General features: G+C 37.4%; 1 protein-coding gene across 1 annotated transcript; it reads right to left on the bottom strand.

Annotated features, from left to right (window-relative positions):
• Positions 1 to 204: 204 nt before the first annotated feature.
• Positions 205 to 4,926, bottom strand: LOC113348499 (cell division protein FtsZ homolog 1, chloroplastic-like). The gene is made up of 6 exons (XM_026592300.1): positions 4,436 to 4,926; positions 3,828 to 3,927; positions 2,740 to 2,969; positions 1,793 to 1,960; positions 1,422 to 1,655; positions 205 to 715 (listed from the first exon to the last, which is right to left on the bottom strand). The coding sequence occupies exons 1-6, from the start codon at positions 4,697 to 4,699 to the stop codon at positions 488 to 490; spliced, it is 1,224 nt and encodes a 407-aa protein (XP_026448085.1). The 5' UTR covers positions 4,700 to 4,926; the 3' UTR covers positions 205 to 487.
• Positions 4,927 to 22,150: the final 17,224 nt, after the last annotated feature.

The following is a 22,150-nucleotide window of genomic DNA, read 5'->3' as shown; positions in this document are numbered from 1 at the left end:
AATGGTTGGCCTACGTTATAAAGTGGCCATAGCCAAGCAAAATGCACTACCATAGTGCTTGGCCTAACTTGCAAGTACTTTGTTTGTATCCTGTTTTCTTTTCTTTTTTGTGGTTCAAAGTTCAAACTTCGGTACCATTTCTTTTGATCAATTTTTCGAATTACACGTACATAACTATAATAATAAAAAATTTAACAATATTCCTATCCACAAAATCACACTATCTATTTATATTTTTTCAGCCTTAATTAGTTAATTGATGTAGCAAATAACAATAAAGAACATAGAAAGAACTGATAAGATGTAAAACAGATCTGTAGCATATATCTCTTGGTCTGTTAAATTCACCTCGCATACAAATTTACTACCTAAAAGCACTGACAAGAGAAGTAGGAAAGGATAAAGCACAGAAAAGAGAGGTAAGAAAATACTATGACTCAGGCAGAGGTCAAAAGAATAGCCTTCGCGTTGACCGAGGTGGAACAGGTTATGCATTGGCTGGTTCTAAGGGCAAAGGTGTTCCCTTGCTTTCTTGGGATGCCATTACTTTATCAGCGAGCTGTGCTGCTCTCGGGTCTGTCAGTAGAGTCTTCTGAAAAGACTGAGAGAAGCCAGTTGCAATAATTGTCACTTGAATCTCACCATTGTATCGGTCATCATCCACAACAGCCCCAAATATTATGTTAGCAGATGGATCTGCCAACCTAGTGACAACCTGGGAGTATTGCACAGTACATCAAAGAACATCTTATTAGGAGTGGCACAGTAGGTATAATTTGTCTAACACTGATGAGAGATTTAACTGGTTCTGAAATCAGTCCAGCAGATATTTCAAGCCTGGTAACAAAATAAAATTCAAATGAGAGATTGGGATCCTAAAACAAGCTAAAATGCTCGATTAATGGCATATGTTTCGTTATTAAAGGGTCAACCTTGTCTTAACAAATGTACCATATCTTCCCACTGAAAATGATTCACTGAAGTTCATCAATCCCCATTTTTTAATGAACTACTCTACCCAAGACCAAGCATTTCTGTCAATACGGCTTTTGGGACTGTTAAATCTAAAATTTAAGAAGTCTAAAAATTCCAACAACCAGTTGTACCTCTATCTTTTTATCCCCTTCATCTCTAGTTGGATATCTCTGTAGCAAAAAATATAAAGAAACCTAAAAATATTTGCCACAATAGATATAAGTGGTGAAGATGGGATACTAATATTACCAATGCGGGGTTTACTTCTCAAGTATGCTTGTGAGTTTGCAGTTTTTGAGATATGAGAATGCCAGCGAAGCACATGGTTAACAGAAGTTGCTTTTAGAAGGTAAAGGACATAGATCCAAGATGAGCAATTTCCTAGGGGGTGAAAGAGATAAAGTTACAAATGGAAAAAATAAGGTGAAAAAATATAATCCGAGTACCTGGGAGATTCTATTCACTTCTTGCAAGGTCATGTCCTTCCCTCCAGTTATATTGTATACAACTCCAGTAGCAGATTGAATTGACGAACCAATTAGAGGTGCCAAAGTTGCTTGTTCGGCTGCTTCTTCTGCACGGTTTTTACTAGATGAAACCCCGACCCCAAGCATTGCAGTTCCAGAATCTTTCATGACAGCCTTGACATCTGCAAAGTCCACATTTACCAGTCCAGGTATCTGCAAAGTTAAATAAACCCAATTCATTTATGTAAAATATTCAAGTGACATCAGGAGGTTATGCCACAACTAATGTAAAACCCACATACTCATCAACTGAGGACTGTTGTTGTGTCTTACAGAGACAGACCACTTACCGTGATTATATCAGAAATTCCCTGCACTCCTTGGCGTAAAACATCATCCGCAAGTAGAAAAGCATCCTGAAGAGATGTTTGATCATCAGCAACATCCAACAGTCTGTCGTTGGGTATGATTATAAGGGTGTCAACGTTTCTTTGCAATTTCTCAATAGCCTCCAATGCCTGAAAATGAAGTAAGAACGGACACAAACTTAAGGAATCAAACAAAGAGAAGGTTCCAAAACAATAATTCTTCTTATAAGAACTGCAATCATTATTTTCCATACAACGTCAAAGAGAGAAAATTTGATCAAACAAAAATAAAAACCTCTAGCTTTCAATGGCAAAAGTGTTGAAAAACTTGCATGATACTGGGAGGAATGCTAACAGTCAGCTCCCCAATGGGGATGCATGGTGCAACCTCTCACTAAATCTTTTTATCTGTTTTTTGTAGGACCGACATATTCTACTTTCGGGTGCTTAGGATCACATCGTTAAAAAATGTCGTGAGGGGAATGCACTGCACATCTCCTTTAGGAAGCTGTCTGCTAGAAGTCCTAATTGACATGTATCAAGTCAAACCTCCATGAATGAAAGAAACCATCTGGTTAGTAAGCTAGAAAGTCTTAAGGTCTTGATGCAGGGTGTTTGGGGAAGCACAGCCCTAGTGGAAAATAGTTCAAATTTATCTTAATGACTTGAGAAAAGAATATGAAAATGTCAATCATTTGGCTAACAGGGCCTTCAAGGGATAGGTGCGACCAAAACTACCATTTTCCTGATAATCCTTTAAACCTTTGGCTTCTTCCATAATTTATTCTCCGTTGGTATTTGAGGAGGTTCCTCCAAATGATAGTAGCACATACATGTGGGCAACTGTGTTTATGCTAACTTCATTCAAAGTTTGTGCATCTAAGATAAGCATGCATGATTTTATCAAATGAAAACTAAAAGGCACCTGCCTGAACAGATCTTTTTCGGCCCTCAAAACTAAATGGATAGGTAACCACACCGACAGTCAAATAACCTGCTTCTTTTGCTATCTGAGCAACAACTGGGGCAGCACCAGAACCAGTTCCTCCACCCATGCCTGCTGTTATAAACACAAGATCTGATCCCTTGAGAGCACCTGCGATAGCTTCTTTTGATTCCTCTGCAGCCTGTTCTCCAAGAAGAGGATTACCACCAGTACCTGCATCTCTATTAAGTAATTTCCATCAAACGGATAACAAATACCTATTTACAGTAAACCAGCTAGTCCCTCCTGTTGGTATTTCAGATTCATATCATCAAAACTTTAACTTAAACATGATTATGAATCAATACTTTGTGCTGAAACAAATAATCTAGTATTTAACAAACACTACAACACAACTCTAGTATTTAACATACACTACAACACAATGACAGCACTTCATGAGAATCAAAATCGCATCTATTTATAGAACATACATACCCTATTGTATCTGTAGAAATAGAAAAACCATCATATACTGTCACAAACGGCAGGAAACCCAGATGAACAGATTACTAATAAGCTCAAAGAATTGATTTTAGACACGGACTTCAACTTCTATTCCCACTTGCTTGAATGATGGAGATACAAGAGGCTAATAGAGACCTAACCATGCTTGCCACATGTCTCGCTAACCTTTCCATCACGAGTTAAAGAGACACCTTGGCTGCACGGGACACCTCATATTTTTTTAACGTTAATTAGTATTAACCTTAAACTAAATTTTTAATGCATGATTTATCCATAACCAGACCTTATTCCTGATTACTAATAATCCTAGCAATCAGGCTAATCTTGATTTGTTGTGTAAACCATAAAAAAGACAACTCCTACCACTTGGACTCTTTCTTATGTTTGTTTCTTTCATCCCACTATACTAGTTTCACCTTATTCCACGGAGATATAATTACATAAATAGTAAAAGATACATATATACATGTTTTATTGGATGTCCCCAAGGAACAAACGATACATATACACAAAGCTGTGGACTTAACAGCGTATACAAAAATTCATAATGGAAGAGCGCCAAACCTAATCCACGAGTCAAAAGCTCTCCAATTTGAAGTGGGTTCTTAGTGGCAGATTGTAACAAAGATTGAGAATCTGTGTTTATGGCATAGAACTCGATACCCTGACATCAAAAGAAGAAGATTACGTTAATGCTTTTTCTAATTAAGGATGCTATTTTATACAGCTTAGAAGAGCATTAAACTTGCATAGATATTTGTTTACAACATTGTAACTAGCTCAATCATCATGTATTACAGAACCAATTAAATGTCTGTCGCATAGGTACATAGTTTCACAATTCAAACCACAATCAGAGTTCTATAAAACATCCTTAAAACTACACAATCCAAGAGAAGTAACAGTTCAGAAACCCCAACTTACAGCATGTCCTAGACATGTCAAACTAGGAAGTAACATTTTTTCTGTAAACTTTACTTAATTCTGAAATGTCGGTAAACAAATTAAATCTGGTTACATGCTCTACAATTCCACTAAAATTATGGAACGAATTAGCAAGAAAAAGATGCCCTCAATTAGTCAATTGCAGTAACACGAACAAACAGTGCTGATTATCAAATTCAAACAAAAACTGATGAAATAAGAAAATGGTGGGTTTGCCGAAAATGCACCTGTAATCCACTACCAATCATCCTGTTAACTGCATTATTTCCTCCACCACCAACACCAATAACTTTAATCTTAGCAGACTCCATTGCAGAAAATGAAGAAGCAGAACAGCAAACACCAAAGTCATTTCTACGTCTTGAACGAGCTTTTGAAGAGAAACCCATTTGATAAACATCTTTACAGAAGTTATTCTTTGCAAACCCTAATGAAATTGATGGAGATGATATTAGTTGGCTGGCATTTGTGATGTTAAGAAGAGTAGCCATTTCTGGAAAAAAAAAAAAAAAACTTCTAAGGTTTCTTCTCTCCCTTCCAAAGTGAAAGTGAAATCAAGATTTGTTGTTTATGGGAAAAGTATAAGAAGGAGAAAATCAAAATGGGAGAGGAAAAATGAAAAAGGTTGTTAAAGCAAAATTAACCAAATTTAACAAGGGATTTTTTTAAGTTTTTAAAAGTAGATGTAAGGGTTTTTAGGCTCTAGGGTTTTAAAAGAAATTCAACAGGTGAATTGTTATACAGTTTGGTCAAGTTAGTTAGTAATGATAAAGCTAAAGTCCGGCTAGGTCCTTAATTTTCCTGGCGTTACTCAAATTATTTGAGGTTTACCAGATAAGTTAAAGTTATAATAGTGTTATTACGAAGTAATTAAAAAAAAAATTGTCCACTTCTTTTAAGGGGTCCAGATCGTCTGTGCCACTGCTTGGGTGTGCCCTATGTGCCACACCAATAGAAACACAGTATTTTCTCTTGGATTTGTAATATCTTCTTTAACTAATTAATTATCTTTCCTAATCGATTAGTGTTGTATAAATAGAAAATCTATTTAGTTAGTCATGGTTAATGAGAGGAATGATGTGGCGTGTTTCTATTGGTATGGCACATAGGGCACACACAAGCAGTGGCACAGACGATCTCGACAGGCTTTGGTTTTTCGGTTTAATAAAATGCCACCGTTTTTTTTTTTCAAGATTTATTTAATGCTACTATCATTAATTTATCCGTTAGGATCCGCGGGTTTGGTTTTTCTCGTTGACTTGTTAAAAAAATGTGTCGGGTTTTACATGTTTACCCTTGAAAACCCTTTTATACTTATCACATATTCACAATCTAGGTCGAGTTCATTTAGTCTTCCTCTTCTCAACAACACCAAGACCTGTGCCCTAGCTGTTGCTGCTACAAGCAAGCCATTAACTCAGATGGGTATTCACCGAATATTTCTACTAGGAGACTCAAATGAAATTAACTTTACCTTCTAAATCTATGGTGGAATAGAAACAACAGGTTGCAGTTATGAGACGTAAATGGAGAAGGAGTGAAGCTTCGTTTCAGTTATGTGTCGACGGGTTTTTGGTGAAAACTGGAATTGTGTCTACTTCGCGGTTCTCGATAGAATTGAGACATGGAATTGAAGATGGCAGTAAAGTCTCTTCTAAAAAACAATGGTATTTAGGGGTTCGTATTACAAGCTAAAATTGGGTCAATTTCAGTTGAAGCGATGGTCAGAATTTTAGAGATTCTCGACATAGAATTGAAGACTGAAGAAGGAAATGTTTGGGGTTGAGATTCAATGCAATTTTTCCAATTTCTCAACAGCAACGAGTGGAGGTTGAGCTGGTATGGATCGGTGGTGTCTGAGATTGGTTTGACCCATTTTTGGCGTCAATTACTAGTGTTGTTTTGATGTCCTCCGATTTCATAATTAAGGCAGTGATGAGTTCTAGTTGAAATTAATTTTTTTATCCAATGTATACATAAGTTGGAGTTCGTCCATGGCCATGGTGCAGTTTACGAATCAGATTAGACTTTTGGGGGTTGTTGGTCGAGATTCATATGGTGTTTTGAAGTTAAATGAGACGGGAATGATGTTCACTGCAAAAAATAGAAGCCAGTGGAGCATCTGAGCTAAGTGAACCGGGAATGCGCAACTTGGACTTGATAGAGAATTGCAATTTCTGGTGGTAGCAGTGACAACAACATAAATGGATTTGAGGGTTTTAGCGTGTTGGCTGTATGGGCAATGTATGAAGACGAGAATAAAGACTACAACAAATTGATATATGAGATTTGGGTTGGCTGTTTGCGAATTCTGGATGTGGATTAAAAAATTATTTGGAGTGCAAATATCCATAGAGAATTTGAACAACTGCAGTTACGAATTCATGGGATTGAGACATTTCAGGGATATCAGTGATTAGAGAGTTGTACTTCAATCTAGTGACAACAATTTCTCATTTACAACCCATTGATTCTCAGCAATTCTTCCTCTCAATTTCTCCTGAATGTTTCCCACTATCTCCTCACAAACTTACCTGATTTCTACCTTCATTCACTCAATCCTCCTTTGTTTGCTCACTGTTTGTGATTATTGCATTTACAATATTATCTACAAGACTTCGAAACATATAATCTCAAGATTAAATTCAAGAAAAACTCTGTTTAGCAACATTAAGATTGTTCATTCAATTGATTTTACACAAGGAAAAACTGGTATTAAGAAAGTTCATTACAACTCTATCAACACCCAGTTGAACATCCTAAACAGAGCTCCTAATCATCACATCATATGTGCTTCTGTAAACAAAAAATTTCATTCTAACCACTATACCAACACCATAAGCAATAACAATATTTTCTTGTTCATTAAACACTCGGATACTAACAACCAAAAAAAATCCGATCTTTTCATGACCACAAAAACCAGAAACCCACTACAAAAACCTATCAAAATACCAAATCCAACATCCTTTCCTATTCACATCACCTGCACCAACAAAAGAAAGCAAAAACCGTCCGTATAGAGAAAAGCAACTACCTTAAATCCATCACCACCTGTAGGAGACTTAGGAGGAACGAGAAAAAGTGTTGGAATTACATTTGTGCAAAAAACTTGTTTACCATCTTCAAAATCTTCTCTAACATTGAAGATTTGGCTAATCCCAGTACTTGTGAAGAGACGACTAATAGTCATCATCATCAGAATCCCAATCGTCCTTTTCTCGGAACCACTCATCTGCACTATCATAAGGTGCATGAGATGTGTCGACAGACGATGGAGTACTCTCAACATCATCAACATCACTTCCATCCTGATCCTCATCGGTCTCATCTTCTAGAGTCTCCTCACTATCACTGCTACTCTCCCCATCACGCATTGTCCTTGCATAAATCTTGGGATTTAACAGTTCAAACTCAAACCTCCCCTTCAATTTCCTGTCATAATATGCCTCCGTCCTTGCTTTATCTGTTGTAGCATCAGAGTCCAGATCGCTGGTGTTCACCTCCTCAATATCATACTCCATCCCTTATAAGTGCATAATTCATATGATTTTAGTGTCCATTCCATACTTGTTTTAACTATTATTATTGCATATTTTCGTATTATTACTCTTGTTTTCTATTGTTTGACTCTATTAGGTGAATCATCCACAAAGGAGCTACAAAGTGCTGAAAAGATCTAGGAAGAGAAGTATTCCAAGTATCCAAGTGCCAAAGTCCAAGAGAAGTAGAAGAAGTGCGACGAAAAGGAGCAAAACGCTCAAAATCAAGAGAAGGACCAAACACCGATATCAACTCATTCAAATTAAGGATTTATCATCATCATATGAAGAGAATTGAAAGATAAAAAGAATGCAAAAATAATGAGGTCATTCCGAGTTCGGATGAAGAAGTTGTGGACAAAACAAGCTTTTATTGAATACAAAGACAGTGAAGTCCGCGAACTAGGTTCGCATACCGAGTTCGCAGACTTAATTCCTAAAATTTCTGCTGGAATTTGAAGTTTGCGGACTGGATTCGTAAACTTAGGTGGTAGAAAACGTGTATAAACTCCTTGGAAGGCCTAAGGGCACGTTTGGGAACGTTATTTTCGTTATTTTGGGTCGGATTCTTGAACCGAACCCAATACGTGAATACCAAGCAATGCAAACCTATAAAAAGGTATTAGGTTATGACATCATTAGGTCACGAAATTTTTAGGGTTTGGAGAGAAGAAACATCATACGGAGCGATTATCAATCGTAACGTTATCTCTTTACTTTTCTCATATGTATATCATGGATGTTTCTACATCCATGAGTAGCTAAACACCTATTGATTGAGGATGAATTCTAAGTTGTAAACAAGATTTGAGTTATTATATTAATCTACTTTGAAGTTCTTCATATGATTATCGTTTGTTTATACTATTTGAATATTTATGATTGATTTATAGATTGTTTAGGTGGCCAACTAAATTGATTTGTTGATTCAATTTATTGCTAGTATTAAGTTAGGAGATAAGTAATCGTCGAATAACTTGTACACAAGTAGAGAACACAAAACCTTGCAGAGGGATTCTGTGGAGCGTTGTGTGTATAAACAACACTAAAAAGTGGACCTTGATCTAAGAGTCTAACTAGTAGGATCAACCTATAAATTGACAAAAGATAAAGCATTCAATTGGATTACACCTTGAGTGATCTACTACTTGGTGGTCCATTGAATAGAATCTGGTAGGCTAGAACTTCCGTATCTAGTGATATAAGGAATTTAGGGGATAGCACTGATCTAGCTGTTATTCTACGGTTGGTGATAGTCTATGATTAATGACGAGTAGGCAACTATAATAGCTCATTGACGGTTTATTAACGAAGAAGGATTCCTCGATCATATCTCTCTCTATTGATTACAATACAACTTTATTTGCTTTGATTATTTATTTTGTTCAATAATCTAAAACAAAACCCCCCCACCTTTGTGACACTTTGACAACTAAAACTCACTGCTCTTCGTGGGAACGATCCTTACTTCCATTATATTACCAGTTAATTATGTGCAAATAAGATTATTTATTTGATTGCACTCACGACACACATCAAATTTTGGCGTCGCTGCCGGGGAACAGTCGGTAGCTTTAGTTGTTATTTCTTTTAGTTTTATTATTATTGTTTTTAGAATTAATTTGTAGTTTTTAATTTCGTTTTCTAGATTTGTGGTTTCAGATGATTAATCTCTGGCACCGAAAGATTGGGATTATTTGAGGTGTGGTATTCAAACTCGCAAAGGAACGGTACTACAAGCACGTCAGTGCTTGCAACGAGAACCCTCTACAGAAGAGATGGTTAATACAGACAACGAGATAGATCCTCCACCACCTCCTCCTCCAAGGAAGACGCTCAAAGATCTAACATCTCCATCTTTTGATCAAAAAAAGCTTTGCATCGACTTTGATAATTCTATTGAACTCAAATCTCAGTTGATACATTGGTTGCCGAAGTTTAAAGGGCTACCTGGAGATGATCCGAATAAACACTTGCTATTATTTCAACATAGCTTGACAAGTTTGAAGCCAACTGGGACTGACAAAGACAGAGCTTTACTTACAGCTTTTCCTTTTCCTTTGACAGATTCCACGGAAGAAGCAAAAAGTGTTTTTAGAAAAGTACTTTCCCTCTTCCAAAGCAGAAACTATTAGTAAAGCAATAAGTGGAATTGAGCGAATTGTTGGTGAAATTCTTTACGACTATTGGGAACGGTACAAGAAGTTATTGTCTAGCTGTCCACACCACTAAATCAGTGAGCAACTCATAGTGCAGTATTTTTATGATGGGATGGCAGCCGTGCTCATTCCTTCTTATGAAGAAGAGGCCGAACAGGTGAACGCTGTATTTCCAAATCAGAGGCAAAGGTATGATCCCTACTCTAATACTTATAATTCAGGTTGGAAAGATCACCCTAATTTCAGTTATGCTAACAAGAAAGTAGCATTTTCTAGTCCATATGCAAGACAAGGTGGTTTTCAACAACAATTCCAACCACAACAGCAAGCTCTAAAGGAGGACGCCTCTGAGAAGATGATTACCATGATGCAAAGTCTTTCATCAATATTTCAACAAAGTCAGCATAAAACTGATCAATTCATGTAGAAAACTGACAGTTCATACAGAAAGTCGATCAAAATCAGTTGAAAACTGATAACACTATCAGAGATTTACAAACTCAGATGGGCAAAATGGCGACAGATATGAATCAAATGAAATCGCAAGCTTAAACAAAGTTGCCATCACAACCTTTTGTGAACCCAAGAGAACATGTTAATGCAGTAACTCTAAGAAGTGGAAGACAAGTTGAGGATCCACAACAACAAGGTTCTAATCTGGATACAGGAGCAGTACGTATACCAAATGACGATATTGAAAAGGAAGTGAAAAAGCGGGGGTCTAACAACCACACCCAATATTTCGCTTAGCAATCTGTATGGACAAACTCTAATATACTTTCTAGAGAATCAACTAGACACTCAGACTCAATCCAGATAAAAAGTATATCAAATAGTTTATATCTCAATCTCTTGATTTGATATATACTCAAGCAAATAGAAACATGCGAGTCTTTATCAAATACTAGATAGATAACCTGGATGGTACCAAAGACCAATATCCAAGTGTCAATCAATTTAAATCAACAACCAAAAGGTCAGATATTCTAATTGATTGAACAACACACAACCTGTGATATTTCAATTATATAACAAAATATAATGCGGAAAAGAAATAACACAGACACCAGAATTTTGTTAACGAGGAAACCGCAAATGCAGAAAACCCCCGGGACCTAGTCCATATTGAACACACACTGTATTAAGCAGCTACAGACACTAGCCTACTCCAAACTAACTTCGGTCTGGACTGTAATTGAACCCCAACCAATCTCACATTGATCCAAGGTACAGTTATGCTCATACGTCTCTGATCCCAGCAGGATATTACGTACTTGATTCCCTTAGCTGATCTCACCCACAACTAAGAGTTGCTACGACCCAAAGTCGAAGACTTTAATAAACAAATCTGTATCACACAGAAAAGTCTAATAGATAAATCTGTCTCCCACGAATATACCTACGAGTTTTGTTCCGTCTTTTGATAAATCAAGGTGAACAGGAACCAATTGATAAATTGGACTTATATTCCCGAAGAACAACATAGTATTATCAATCACCTCACAATATTATTAATCGACGCAGCGAAAAAAGATATTGTGGAATCACAAACGATGAGACGAAGATGTTTGTGATTAGTTTTTATCTTGCCTATCGGAGATAGAAATATCAAGCCAATTATTACAATTGTACTCGTACGATAGAAACAGCAAGACCAGATCACACAACTACAAGAAAAGTAGTATCGGTCTGGCTTCACAATCCCAATGAAGTCTTTAAGTCGTTAACCTGGTTTATAAGAAGAAACCAAAGGTTAAAGGAAAATTGACTCTAGATTAGCACAACTAGTATCACATAGAATGTGTGGGGATTAGGTTTCCCAGTTGCTAGGGTTCTCCCTTATATAGTCTTTCAAATCAGGGTTTGCAATCAATGTTAGCTTGGTAACAAAGCATTCAATATTCACCGTTAGATGAAAACCTGATTTGGATTCAAGATAATATTTATCAACCGTTAGATCAAAAACATAGCTTGTTATACACAAATGCAATGCACGTTCCTGGGCTTGTGTAACCATACCCAAACTTGTACATTAGTTGGTTCAACTATAGTTAACCAAATGGTTAGCCATATGATTACTTTCATATCAACCATATTCTTCTTCACCATAACTAGTTCAAATGACTCAAAATGAACTAGTTACAGAGTTGTTCAATTGCAAGGAAATCTTATGTACTACACAAGACACAATTGTAGCAAAAACGATTTGATTAACATGAATCGGTTCATGAACTCTATATCCACGGTTTGCAATTGCATTCCTTAGCTTATAAAGATAAGTTCACTAAACATAGTTTTTATACATAACCTACTCAAGTTCGCGGACTGGGTTCGCGGACTTAAGTTCCCGGATGGAGTTCACAAACTCCAGTAGAAATTCTCGGGTTTGAGAACTTCACGGGTTCGCGGACTTAGCTCACGCACTACTCCGGTTCACTTGATTAACAAAGTTCGCAAACTTTGGTTCAAGCAATAAGGAGTTATACATATATGTGTATACACAGTAATGCTTATATCCTCCAAATGGTTATATAGTCTAAACTCTCATTTCAATCATTGAAACATTCTCAGAGAACATTACATAGTTGTTATTCACAAACCATTTTTCGTCAGAGCAATTTTCAAAGTGATTGAAACATAACATGACTTTCGTCACTAGGTAAAGATGAACTTGGCTAAAGCGAAAGCTTTACCAACACATATTTCGATAAACAGATAGGCGAGGTAAACTCGGCTCGAAATACCAAATGTGTATAATCTAAGTCTATATAGCAAAATGACTTTTGTCTTAAGATAGGATATAAATAGACTTTTGAGTGATAGATAAGTTCAAGTCTCCACATACATTTTAGTCGATGAAGATCCACCAGTTCCTTGAGTAGTCCTTTATCTTGTATGATGATTTCCATGGAGTTCTTAAGCTCAACTACACTTTCTATCCTAGTCCGAGACCTTAGCTATAGTAGACTAGAAATCAAGACTTATAGTTTTGATCACTAACATTGACAAACATGCTTGAGATATCAACGCATGCGAGTTCGATCGATCAATTTTCTAACAGGAAGTAGAGGCGGAAACCGTGCCAAAGGAAAAGCCAACCTCAATCGGCCAACTTAAGGACACGGTTCCCACTTTTACCATACCACCTTCTTTTCCTAGTCGTTTTGCCAAATCCAAGAAAGAATCTCAAAACAAGGAGATCATGGATATTTTCAGCAAGATACACATCAACATTCCATTTATTGAGGCCATCAGAACTGTACCCAGGTATGCCAAGGTTTTGAAGGATTTATGGACAAGGAAGGATACGTTGATTGCTAATGAGATTACTCAGGTGGGCGAAAGTGCTACAACTATGTTACTTAAGAAGATGCCTATAAAGTGTGAAGATCCTGGCGGTTTCACAGTTCCGGTTATCGGGATGGCCATTTGCCCCACCCAAACCCATCCCCGTGGGTACCCACCCCGTTTGGGTAGGGTTTTACCCGCACAAATGGAGATGGGGTCGGGTATGGGTAATACCCGAAACCTAAGCTATGGGGATGGGGTGGGGATGGGATTCAAGGTCCCCGCCCCATACCCGCCCGTAGCTTTCATATTATAAGGGTTTATACTTTTATGCAATAATTTGTATCGAATTTTATAATTCTACTACTTAGTCAAGCTCTCTTCCATTTATTATATTCTTGATCATTCTTGTATATTCATTACTGTCGCTTCTTTGTTGTGATCAAACATATTCTCTAAAAGTTAAAATAGTGAAAATGATACAGATAAAGAAATGGTTAACATGTACGAAGATAGAATGAGAAAGGAAAAAGTAGAAAAACTAATAAGTCATTTAAAGATTCTTTGGTTCACTTTAAGATAAATTTCTGAATTTAAAATTTTGGGATGCGTTATTTATTATGTTATTATTTTTGTTTGACTCATATTTAAGTTTCGATTATAAATTTAATTTATGTATTAACACCGTGTTACGGGTAACCCATGGGAAACCCACCCCATACGGATATTCCCCATACCCGCCTCGCCCCAATTCATGTGGGTAACGGCGCGGGTATGTTTTTTTTTATGAACGGGGCAGTGACTGGGATTGGCATAACCGCTCCAAACCCGCCCCATGGCCATCCCTATCCGGTTATCATTGGTAACCGACGATTTGAGCGTGCTTTGCTTGATTTGGGAGCTTCCATAAGTGTTATGTCAGCCAATGTTTATAATTCTTTGAATCTTGGACCTTTGAAAGAGTCAAAGATCACTATTCAATTGGCTAACAAGTCCAATATTTATCCTAAGGGAGCCGTGGAGGATGTGTTAGTTCAAGTGAATCAGTTACTCTTTCCGGTTGATTTTTACATTGTGGATATGCACAATTGAGATAATTGTTCATCTACTTCGTTACTTCTTGGGAGACCGTTCATGAAAACTGCAAAGACGAAGATTGATGTTGATAGTGGGGCACTCACTATGGAATTTGATAAGGAGATCATACGGTTCAATATTTTTGAAACCATGCGCTATCCTTGTGATGTTCACTCTGCTTTCTCCATTGATGTTTGTAGATGGTGGATTTTCAACAAAGGTCAAAACCGTAAAATCATGATACATGTTATGACACGGCTTTCAGGCATGTGACGATTCATATTTTACGAAACCATGATGATTATGCATTTCGGAAGGCCTCCACTAGATGAGCATTCGATACCTCACATTTCATCATGCCCTCTATGTAGAATAACATAATTGGGAGGTTCTCTGTAAGATTGAGAGCAATAACACCTTCAGGACGTCGGTGACACTCATTGTTCCCTGACTACATGAGAGAGACCCCCCTCTACATGGAAGAACATCGGGCGGTTATCCGTAAGATTGAGAGCAATAATGCCTTCAGGACGTCGGTGACACTCACTGTTCCATGACTATATAGAGAGACCGTGTGTAGACCCTGGCGGTTCTCCGTAAGATTGAGAGCAATAACGTCTTCGGGACTTCGGCAAACATCCGTTGTTTCCTGACTATGCACCTCAGAATGGGTATGACGCTTTAACTGGCTAATATCCCTTCTGCAATAGAGTAATTCTACCGTGACATCCACCACTGGATTCCTAGAAAATAATCTATCTTATCTTATTGCTCCTATTCCATGGTCAAACTCACGAATGGTTCTATGGAATGGTAATAGATAAATGTATTGCTCCGATTTCATGATCGAATCCACGGCTTGATCTCATGAAATGGTAAGATATATTACTCCTATTTCATGGTTGAATCCACGGCTGATCTCATGAAATGGTAATATCACCACAAATCTTATTACTCTGATTCTGTGGTCGAATCCACGATCCCATGGAATGGTAATACTTATTTTATTATTATTCCGAATTCATGGTCGAATCCACGACTGATCCTATGAATTGATAATAATAAACTACTCACTTTTATTGCTCAATTTCATGAATCATTCTCCACTGAATTTCATAAATTATTAATAAATACTCAGAAATCGGGCATCTGGGCTATTCCTGAGTGAGTCTCATAAAATAGTGCAAGTGTACTCAACCATGATGCACGAACGAGCACCCAAATGCACGAACGAGCATCCAAAATATGGACAAATGAGGAATCCCGCACAAAACAGGAGAGATAAAATAATAACATTAAAATAATGGAGAAGCGCCCATGGGCAAGGCCCACCGGCCATGCCTTAGCCGTGGCCGGTCCCATGCTTCCTCCATTATTTTCCTTATTTTTGTTGTTTTCATGAACCCATGAAGACTCCTCCATTCTAATAACTTTCCTTGTTTGAGAAAAACTCATGGTTTCTCCATATTTTCGTGGTTTCATGAAAAATAATAATATAAAATAGGGAAAGGAGTCACGGGACCGAGCAACTTAGCCGGACGGCCATGCCCTAGCCGTGGCTGGTCCCACACCTTGCAATCCCTAATCTTTCATAAATTATTATTTCTCTCATCTTGTGAAACTTCCCTGTTTCAGCAAAAATCATGGTTTCTCCATATTTTCTCAAATATTGCTCAAACCATGAAAAAGCCAAAAGTCAACATGGTCACAAGACCGACTAGGCTACTCACGAAAATAATATTAAAATATTTTTATTTTGATATTTATAAAATATTGATCAATTGAGCATACATGCTCATTCCAGCAAAAATCAAGAATTTCAGTCAAGATGAAACTCTTCTGAAAATTCACAATGTTGCTCGAACGCACATCAGAAAATGCTGAAAGTCTCAGTACGGAAACATGGATACCATGGTAACACGTGCATGCCCTCTTGACCGACCAGGGTCGTCCCTAGGGCTTGTACAAAGACGGTCCCACACATTTTCCTAATTTTGACCAAATTTGCGCAATTACTCATATTTTGTCCAAGATCTTTCCAAACAACTTGGAATTTTCTCAATCGACCATCAGCTGGTCTCACACCCTCAAGGGATGGTTCCATGCCTTCTTGGACGGTCCCTCACTCATCCATAAATTATATTTTATTAGACGAGCACTATTTCAGTAAATGATGAAACCAGCATTTAATCATCATTCTTTCACCAACTCTGGTGCACGCTTACTCAAGCGCTCGGGCACCACATGGACGTCCATAATTCCACGTGGTCGGTCCTCTCTCACTCGACCTATTTTCAGCGATCCACCAATTAACGAACAATCGATCAAAAACTAGGGTTTTGAACAAACGCTCAACAAATCATCATTCTGAGCATGTTCACACACCAAATAAATTTATGTTGATCCAGCAAACAACACGCGGATTAATTGTATAATATTTGGTAATATACCGTAATTAATATTTTATTGGGTCACATCACCAATAAATAATTCGTCGAATTGAGCAATACTTGCTCAATTGCTCGAATATTGATCCAATTATCAATATTCAGTAATTTTTCAGTAATTCGTCGACTTGCTCAATTGCCCAACTATCAATATTCAGTAATTCACAATACTTGCTCAATTGCTTGAATATTGGTCCAACCATCAATATCCAGTAATTCGTCGAGAAACACTTGCTCAGTTACTCGAGTGTTCCACTGAGAAATTCGTCATTCATGCTCAATTCAACAAAACCTAGACTCATTGTCTAAATCATTCAACGTGACTAATTAAACACACGTCTGACATGCAGACTCCACGGTTCGTGAGACATCAATCACGTCACAAATGGGGGATATCAATTAGGATTTTGGTCTGGCGGCCTACGGCACGTGGATTCATCCACGATGAGAATGTGATTAAGTCGTGCAACGGTTGAAGGAGTTAGCAAAGTAGTTGGTGGACGGTTAACCAAGTCTCCGCAAGACTTGGAAATGGTTTCACCATGATCTTCCACTTTCCCACTCTTTCACCCAAGAAACCGTCACACTTACAGGGATCAGGATGTTCATCATTCTTGCAATATAAATAAGTCCAAATTGAAGACAACCGATAAGGATCATCATTCGTCAACAACTCGATTAAAAAATTATTCACAGAACTCAACTTCAGCAGTTCACCATTATTGAAGAAACCTTCAACGCATCCACAATCCTTGATCCCGCACAATTCTCAGCTTCCCTCCTACAGATCAACCCATCTCCCTCTTTGCGACCGAATTGACTCTGGAACGGCCATTGACTTGGTTTAGGCCGGAGTCCTACAAATTGATCTCTGGAATCTAAGTACTCCCTTTGCAGTGCATCTGTGTGAGGTTGAGCAGTTTGGTCGGTTCGAGAAATCTCCATAGCACGTGATTCCCTCATTTCCTAAAAAACCAGCAAACCGTTTTTCCCCATCCACAATGTTATTGGTTCGTTAGCTCAACAAATGTTTGAGCTGAATAGTGAAGATGAACTTGGAGTTGTGCTACGGAATAACATTGATTTAGACGTTCATGGAAAGCCGAACCTGGACGTTGACTTAGCCTAAGAGCTAGTTGAGATGTGTGGTGCCTTAACAGCACTACAATAAGCTAAACCGGGTAATATTTCTTATATTTATTTACCCATAACTAATGAGGTTCCTTTACCTTCTATTGTGCAGGCACCGAAACTTGATTTGAAGCAGCTTCCAGACCACTTGAAGTACGCGTACTTTGGTGATAAAGAAGAACTTCCGGTGATTATTGCAAAGAACCTCACCCCAATACAAGAAGAACGTCTCCTTAGGGTTCTGAAAGAGCACAAAACGTCTATTGGTTGGACAATTGCTGATATTAAAGGCATTAGTCCATCCATGTGCATGCATAGAATCCTAATGGAAGATGATTTTAAGCCAGTATGTGATGCTCAGCGTAGGTTTAACCCCCCAATGATGGAGGTCTTGAAGAAAAATATCCTCAAGTTACTAGGTGTGGGGGTGATTTACCCAATTTCTGACAGCAAATGGGTTAGCCCGGTTCAAGTGGTGTCTAAGAAATCAGGTGTCACTGTTGTTAGAAATCAAGATGATGAACTTGTTCCTACAAGAGTTCAAACTGGATGGAGAGTGTGCATAGACTACAGAAAGCTTAATGCCGCAACCCGAAAGGATCACTTTCCTTTGCCTTTCATTGATCAGATGTTAGAAAGGTTAGCGGGATACTCACATTATTGCTTTCTGGAAGGTTATTCGGATATAATCAGATTGTTATTGCACCAGAAGATCAAGATAAGACTACTTTCACTTGTCCTTTTGGTACGTTTGCCTATAGACGGATGTCGTTTGGTCTTTGCAATGCGCTTGCCACTTTTCAGAGGTGTATGGTCAGTATATTTTCTGACTATGTGGAACGCATCATTGAGGTATTTATGGATGATTTTAGTGTTTATGGTGATTCATTTGATTTTTTTTTTACAAAATCTTGAACTAGTGCTTAAAAGATGCATATACACTAATCTTGTTTTAAATTGGGAGAAATGTCACTTTATGGTAAACCATGGCATAGTGCTCGGTCACATTGTGTCTTCTCTAGGGCTTGAAGTTGACAAAGCAAGATAGACTTAGTAAGAAACTTAAAATATCCCACTTCGGTGAGGGAGATTCGTTCTTTTCTTGGTCATGCAGGTTTTTACAAGCGGTTTATCCAGGATTTCTCCAAAATCTCAACGTCGATGTGCAAACTATTGCAAAAGGAGGTTATTTTTGACTTCATCAAGGTGTAAAGATGCTTTTGATAAATTGAAAGAATTGTTGACAACTGCACCAATTATCAAGTCACCAGATTAGAGTTTACCATTTGAATTAATGTGTGATGTAAGTGACTATGCAGTTGGAGCCGTTTTGGGTCAAAGAATAGACATGCTGTCTCATGTGATCTATTATGCATCTAGGACCCTAAACATGCACAAATCAACTATTCTACCACCGAGAAAGAATTTTTGTCTATAGTGTTTGCACTAGAAAAATTTAGATCATATTTGGTGGGTTCAAAAGTGGTTGTGTGTTCCGATCACGCGGCCTTTAGGTACCTACTAAAGAAGAAAGAAGCTAAGCCAAGACTTATACGGTGGATACTACTATTGCAAGAATTTGATTATGAAATAAAGGATAAAAGAGGTATTGAAAATATCGTTGCGGATCATCTTAGTAGACTTGTTGTTTCCGAAGAAGAACTTCCTTTACAAGATCGTTTTCCAGACGAACAACTTTTCTCAATTGAAGATTCAACACCTTGGTACGCGGATATAGTGAACTACTTGGTTACAAGACAAGTACCTAGTACAACGTCTAATTTTAAAAAGCTTAAGCTTAAGAAAATATCCAAGCAGTATGTGTGGGATGAGCCTTACTTGTGGAAATACGATTCTGATCAAATCATCCGCAGGTGCGTACCTAATTCTGGATTTCAATCTATTCTTAATTTTTGTCATACTTATGCATGTGGTGGTCACTTTGGTTCTAGACGTACCACTTTCAAACTACTTGAAAGTGGATTTTATTGTGCTACCTTATTTGAGGATGCATATATGTTTTGCAAATCTTGTGATAGATGTCAACAAACTGGCAATCTAGGTGCTCGAAGTCAAATGCCACTCGCACCAATTCTTGTTGTTGAAGTATTTGATATGTGGGGAATTGATTTTATGGGACCTTTTGTCAATTCTAATGGAAAATTTTATATACTTCTTGCTGTGGATTATGTTTCAAAATGGGTGGAAGCTAAAGCCACCCCCCTTAATGATTCTCAAGTTGTTTGTGAGTTTGTGAAGGAATATATTTTTTCTAGACATGGTACACCAAGAGTGGTTATCAGTGACGGAGGCTCACATTTTCAGAAATCCTTCCATGCTCTACTCAAGAAGTACAACATAACATACAAGGTTGGTACGCCATATCACCACAAACTAGTGGGCAAGTCGAGATTTCAAATCGTAAGATTAAATCCATTCTTGAGAAAACCGTAAACATTACACGGAAATATTGGAGTTATAGGCTTAATGATGCACTTTGGGCATATAGAACGGCACATAAAACATCGATTGGTATGTCTCCATATCGGTTGGTGTATGGCAAAGCTTATCATCTTCCGGTTGAACTTGAACACAAGGAATATTGGGCGATAAAGATGTGCAACATGGATTATGACAATGCGGGGAAACAAAAGAAGCTACAACTTAATGAGCTAGAGGAGATACGTAATGATGCTTACGAGAGTTCTCATATTTCCAAGGAAAAGACGAAACTTTTCCATGACAAGATGATTTCTCGAAAGAATTTTGTTGTGGGTCAAAAATTTCTTTTATTTTATTCTCGTCTTAAACTATTTCCTGGTAAGCTAAGGTCCAGATAGATTGAACCGTGTGTTGTTACTAATGTTTATTCTCATTGAGCAGTTGAAATTTCTAATCTTAGAGATGGGAAAAATTTAAAGGTGAACGGCCATAGATTGTAGACATATTATGAAAGCATTGCTTATGTGGATATAGATGTGCAAGAATTTCATGATTATCTCCCTCTGGAGGAGCAATTGAAGGAACGCCAAGTCGGGCTGGGGACATTAAACTAAGCGCTAAATGGGAGGCAACCCATCGTTTTGTATATCTATCCCTTTTGTTTTTAGTTTTCTTAGTTTTGCATGTCATATCTTGCATTCCCATCTTAGATTTTACAAGTATTATGTTTATAATGAAAGTTTTGACGAATTCTCGTCAGAAAATTCTGACTGCGCACTTGTCACGAAAATAGCTCTCGAGACTTCATAGGAGTCCGATTTGATAGGTTGACCCCAACTTTTAAATAGGACATACATACCTTTCTTTTCCAAAAAGAAAATTTGAATTTGGAGTATGTTAGGTTGGAGCGATAGGCCTAGAATTTGAGTTTCGATATTTTTCCAGAAATTTTTCAGATTGCATGTCAGTCAATCCGGAGACCATAAAAGTCAGACCATTTATCGAAACACTGTTCCATTTTGAAACCTTATAGAAAATAAGTAGGCGAACAACTTTCGTTTAGGATGTTTTTCCTAAATCCCTACCCATTTGTACAGTTCTCGAGTTTTTAAGAGCTATTATGTTAGAAATCAAATTTTCGGTTTTGAACATTGAGGACAATGTTGAGTTTAAGTGTGGGGGAGCATTTAGTATCATACTATTTGAATATATACATAAATAAATAATACTCTTTGATTTCTTGAATTCTTGAGACTTCATAGTTTGGAGTTACTTATGAGCTAATTAGGATGACACTCTAAACCTTTTAAGGTTGAAACAGTTCTTACAGTTGTAGATTAAGTTCCATTTATTTCAATTCTTAAATATATACGTTCATAATTGAATGCGAAACTCAGATATGGTAGTCATCTGAAAGAGTCATCCTCGCGTTTAATCATTACTGAATCATTTTCTTTTTATTTTTGCAGTTTTATGTTTTTCTAATGTGATTTGGTGGGATCCTGATACTGCCGTGGATGTTGTAGCAAGGTAATCATTGGTTGAGTATATAAAATCCCCATAGACAATTGTCTTACACTCATAAAGAGTGAGCTGAAAAAAAATATAAAAAAAAAGAGAAAAAAAAAAGGCTCCTCTTCATTTATCGACTTTAATAAATGATAAGTCCGGAATTTCGGACTAATCATAGTCGATGAAAATAAAAACCATATCATCATTATATAGCAAGTCAAAAAGACTATTGATGATGTTCTTGACACTTTGATAGCAGTATGTGAAACATTGTCCCTGTCTCCGTCGCTTAAGCAAGCGTGGACCGCAGGATCCAAGGGGACTATCATGTACTTGCTGAAAAG

Source organism: Papaver somniferum, chromosome 2 (genome assembly GCF_003573695.1).
Source record: "Papaver somniferum cultivar HN1 chromosome 2, ASM357369v1, whole genome shotgun sequence".
Lineage (NCBI taxonomy): Eukaryota > Viridiplantae > Streptophyta > Magnoliopsida > Ranunculales > Papaveraceae > Papaver > Papaver somniferum.
This window is presented reverse-complemented; position numbering and strand designations above follow the sequence as displayed.

Coding starts and splice junctions, on each gene's coding strand:
- LOC113348499 (XM_026592300.1), bottom strand. CDS start 4,699: ATGGCTACTCTTCTTAACATCACAAATGCCAGCCAACTAATATCATCT. Junction 3,928..4,435: donor TGATTGGTAGTGGATTACAG/GTGCATTTTCGG, acceptor TTTTGATGTCAG/GGTATCGAGTTCTATGCCAT. Junction 1,961..2,739: donor GCCGAAAAAGATCTGTTCAG/GCAGGTGCCTTT, acceptor CTTCATTTTCAG/GCATTGGAGGCTATTGAGAA.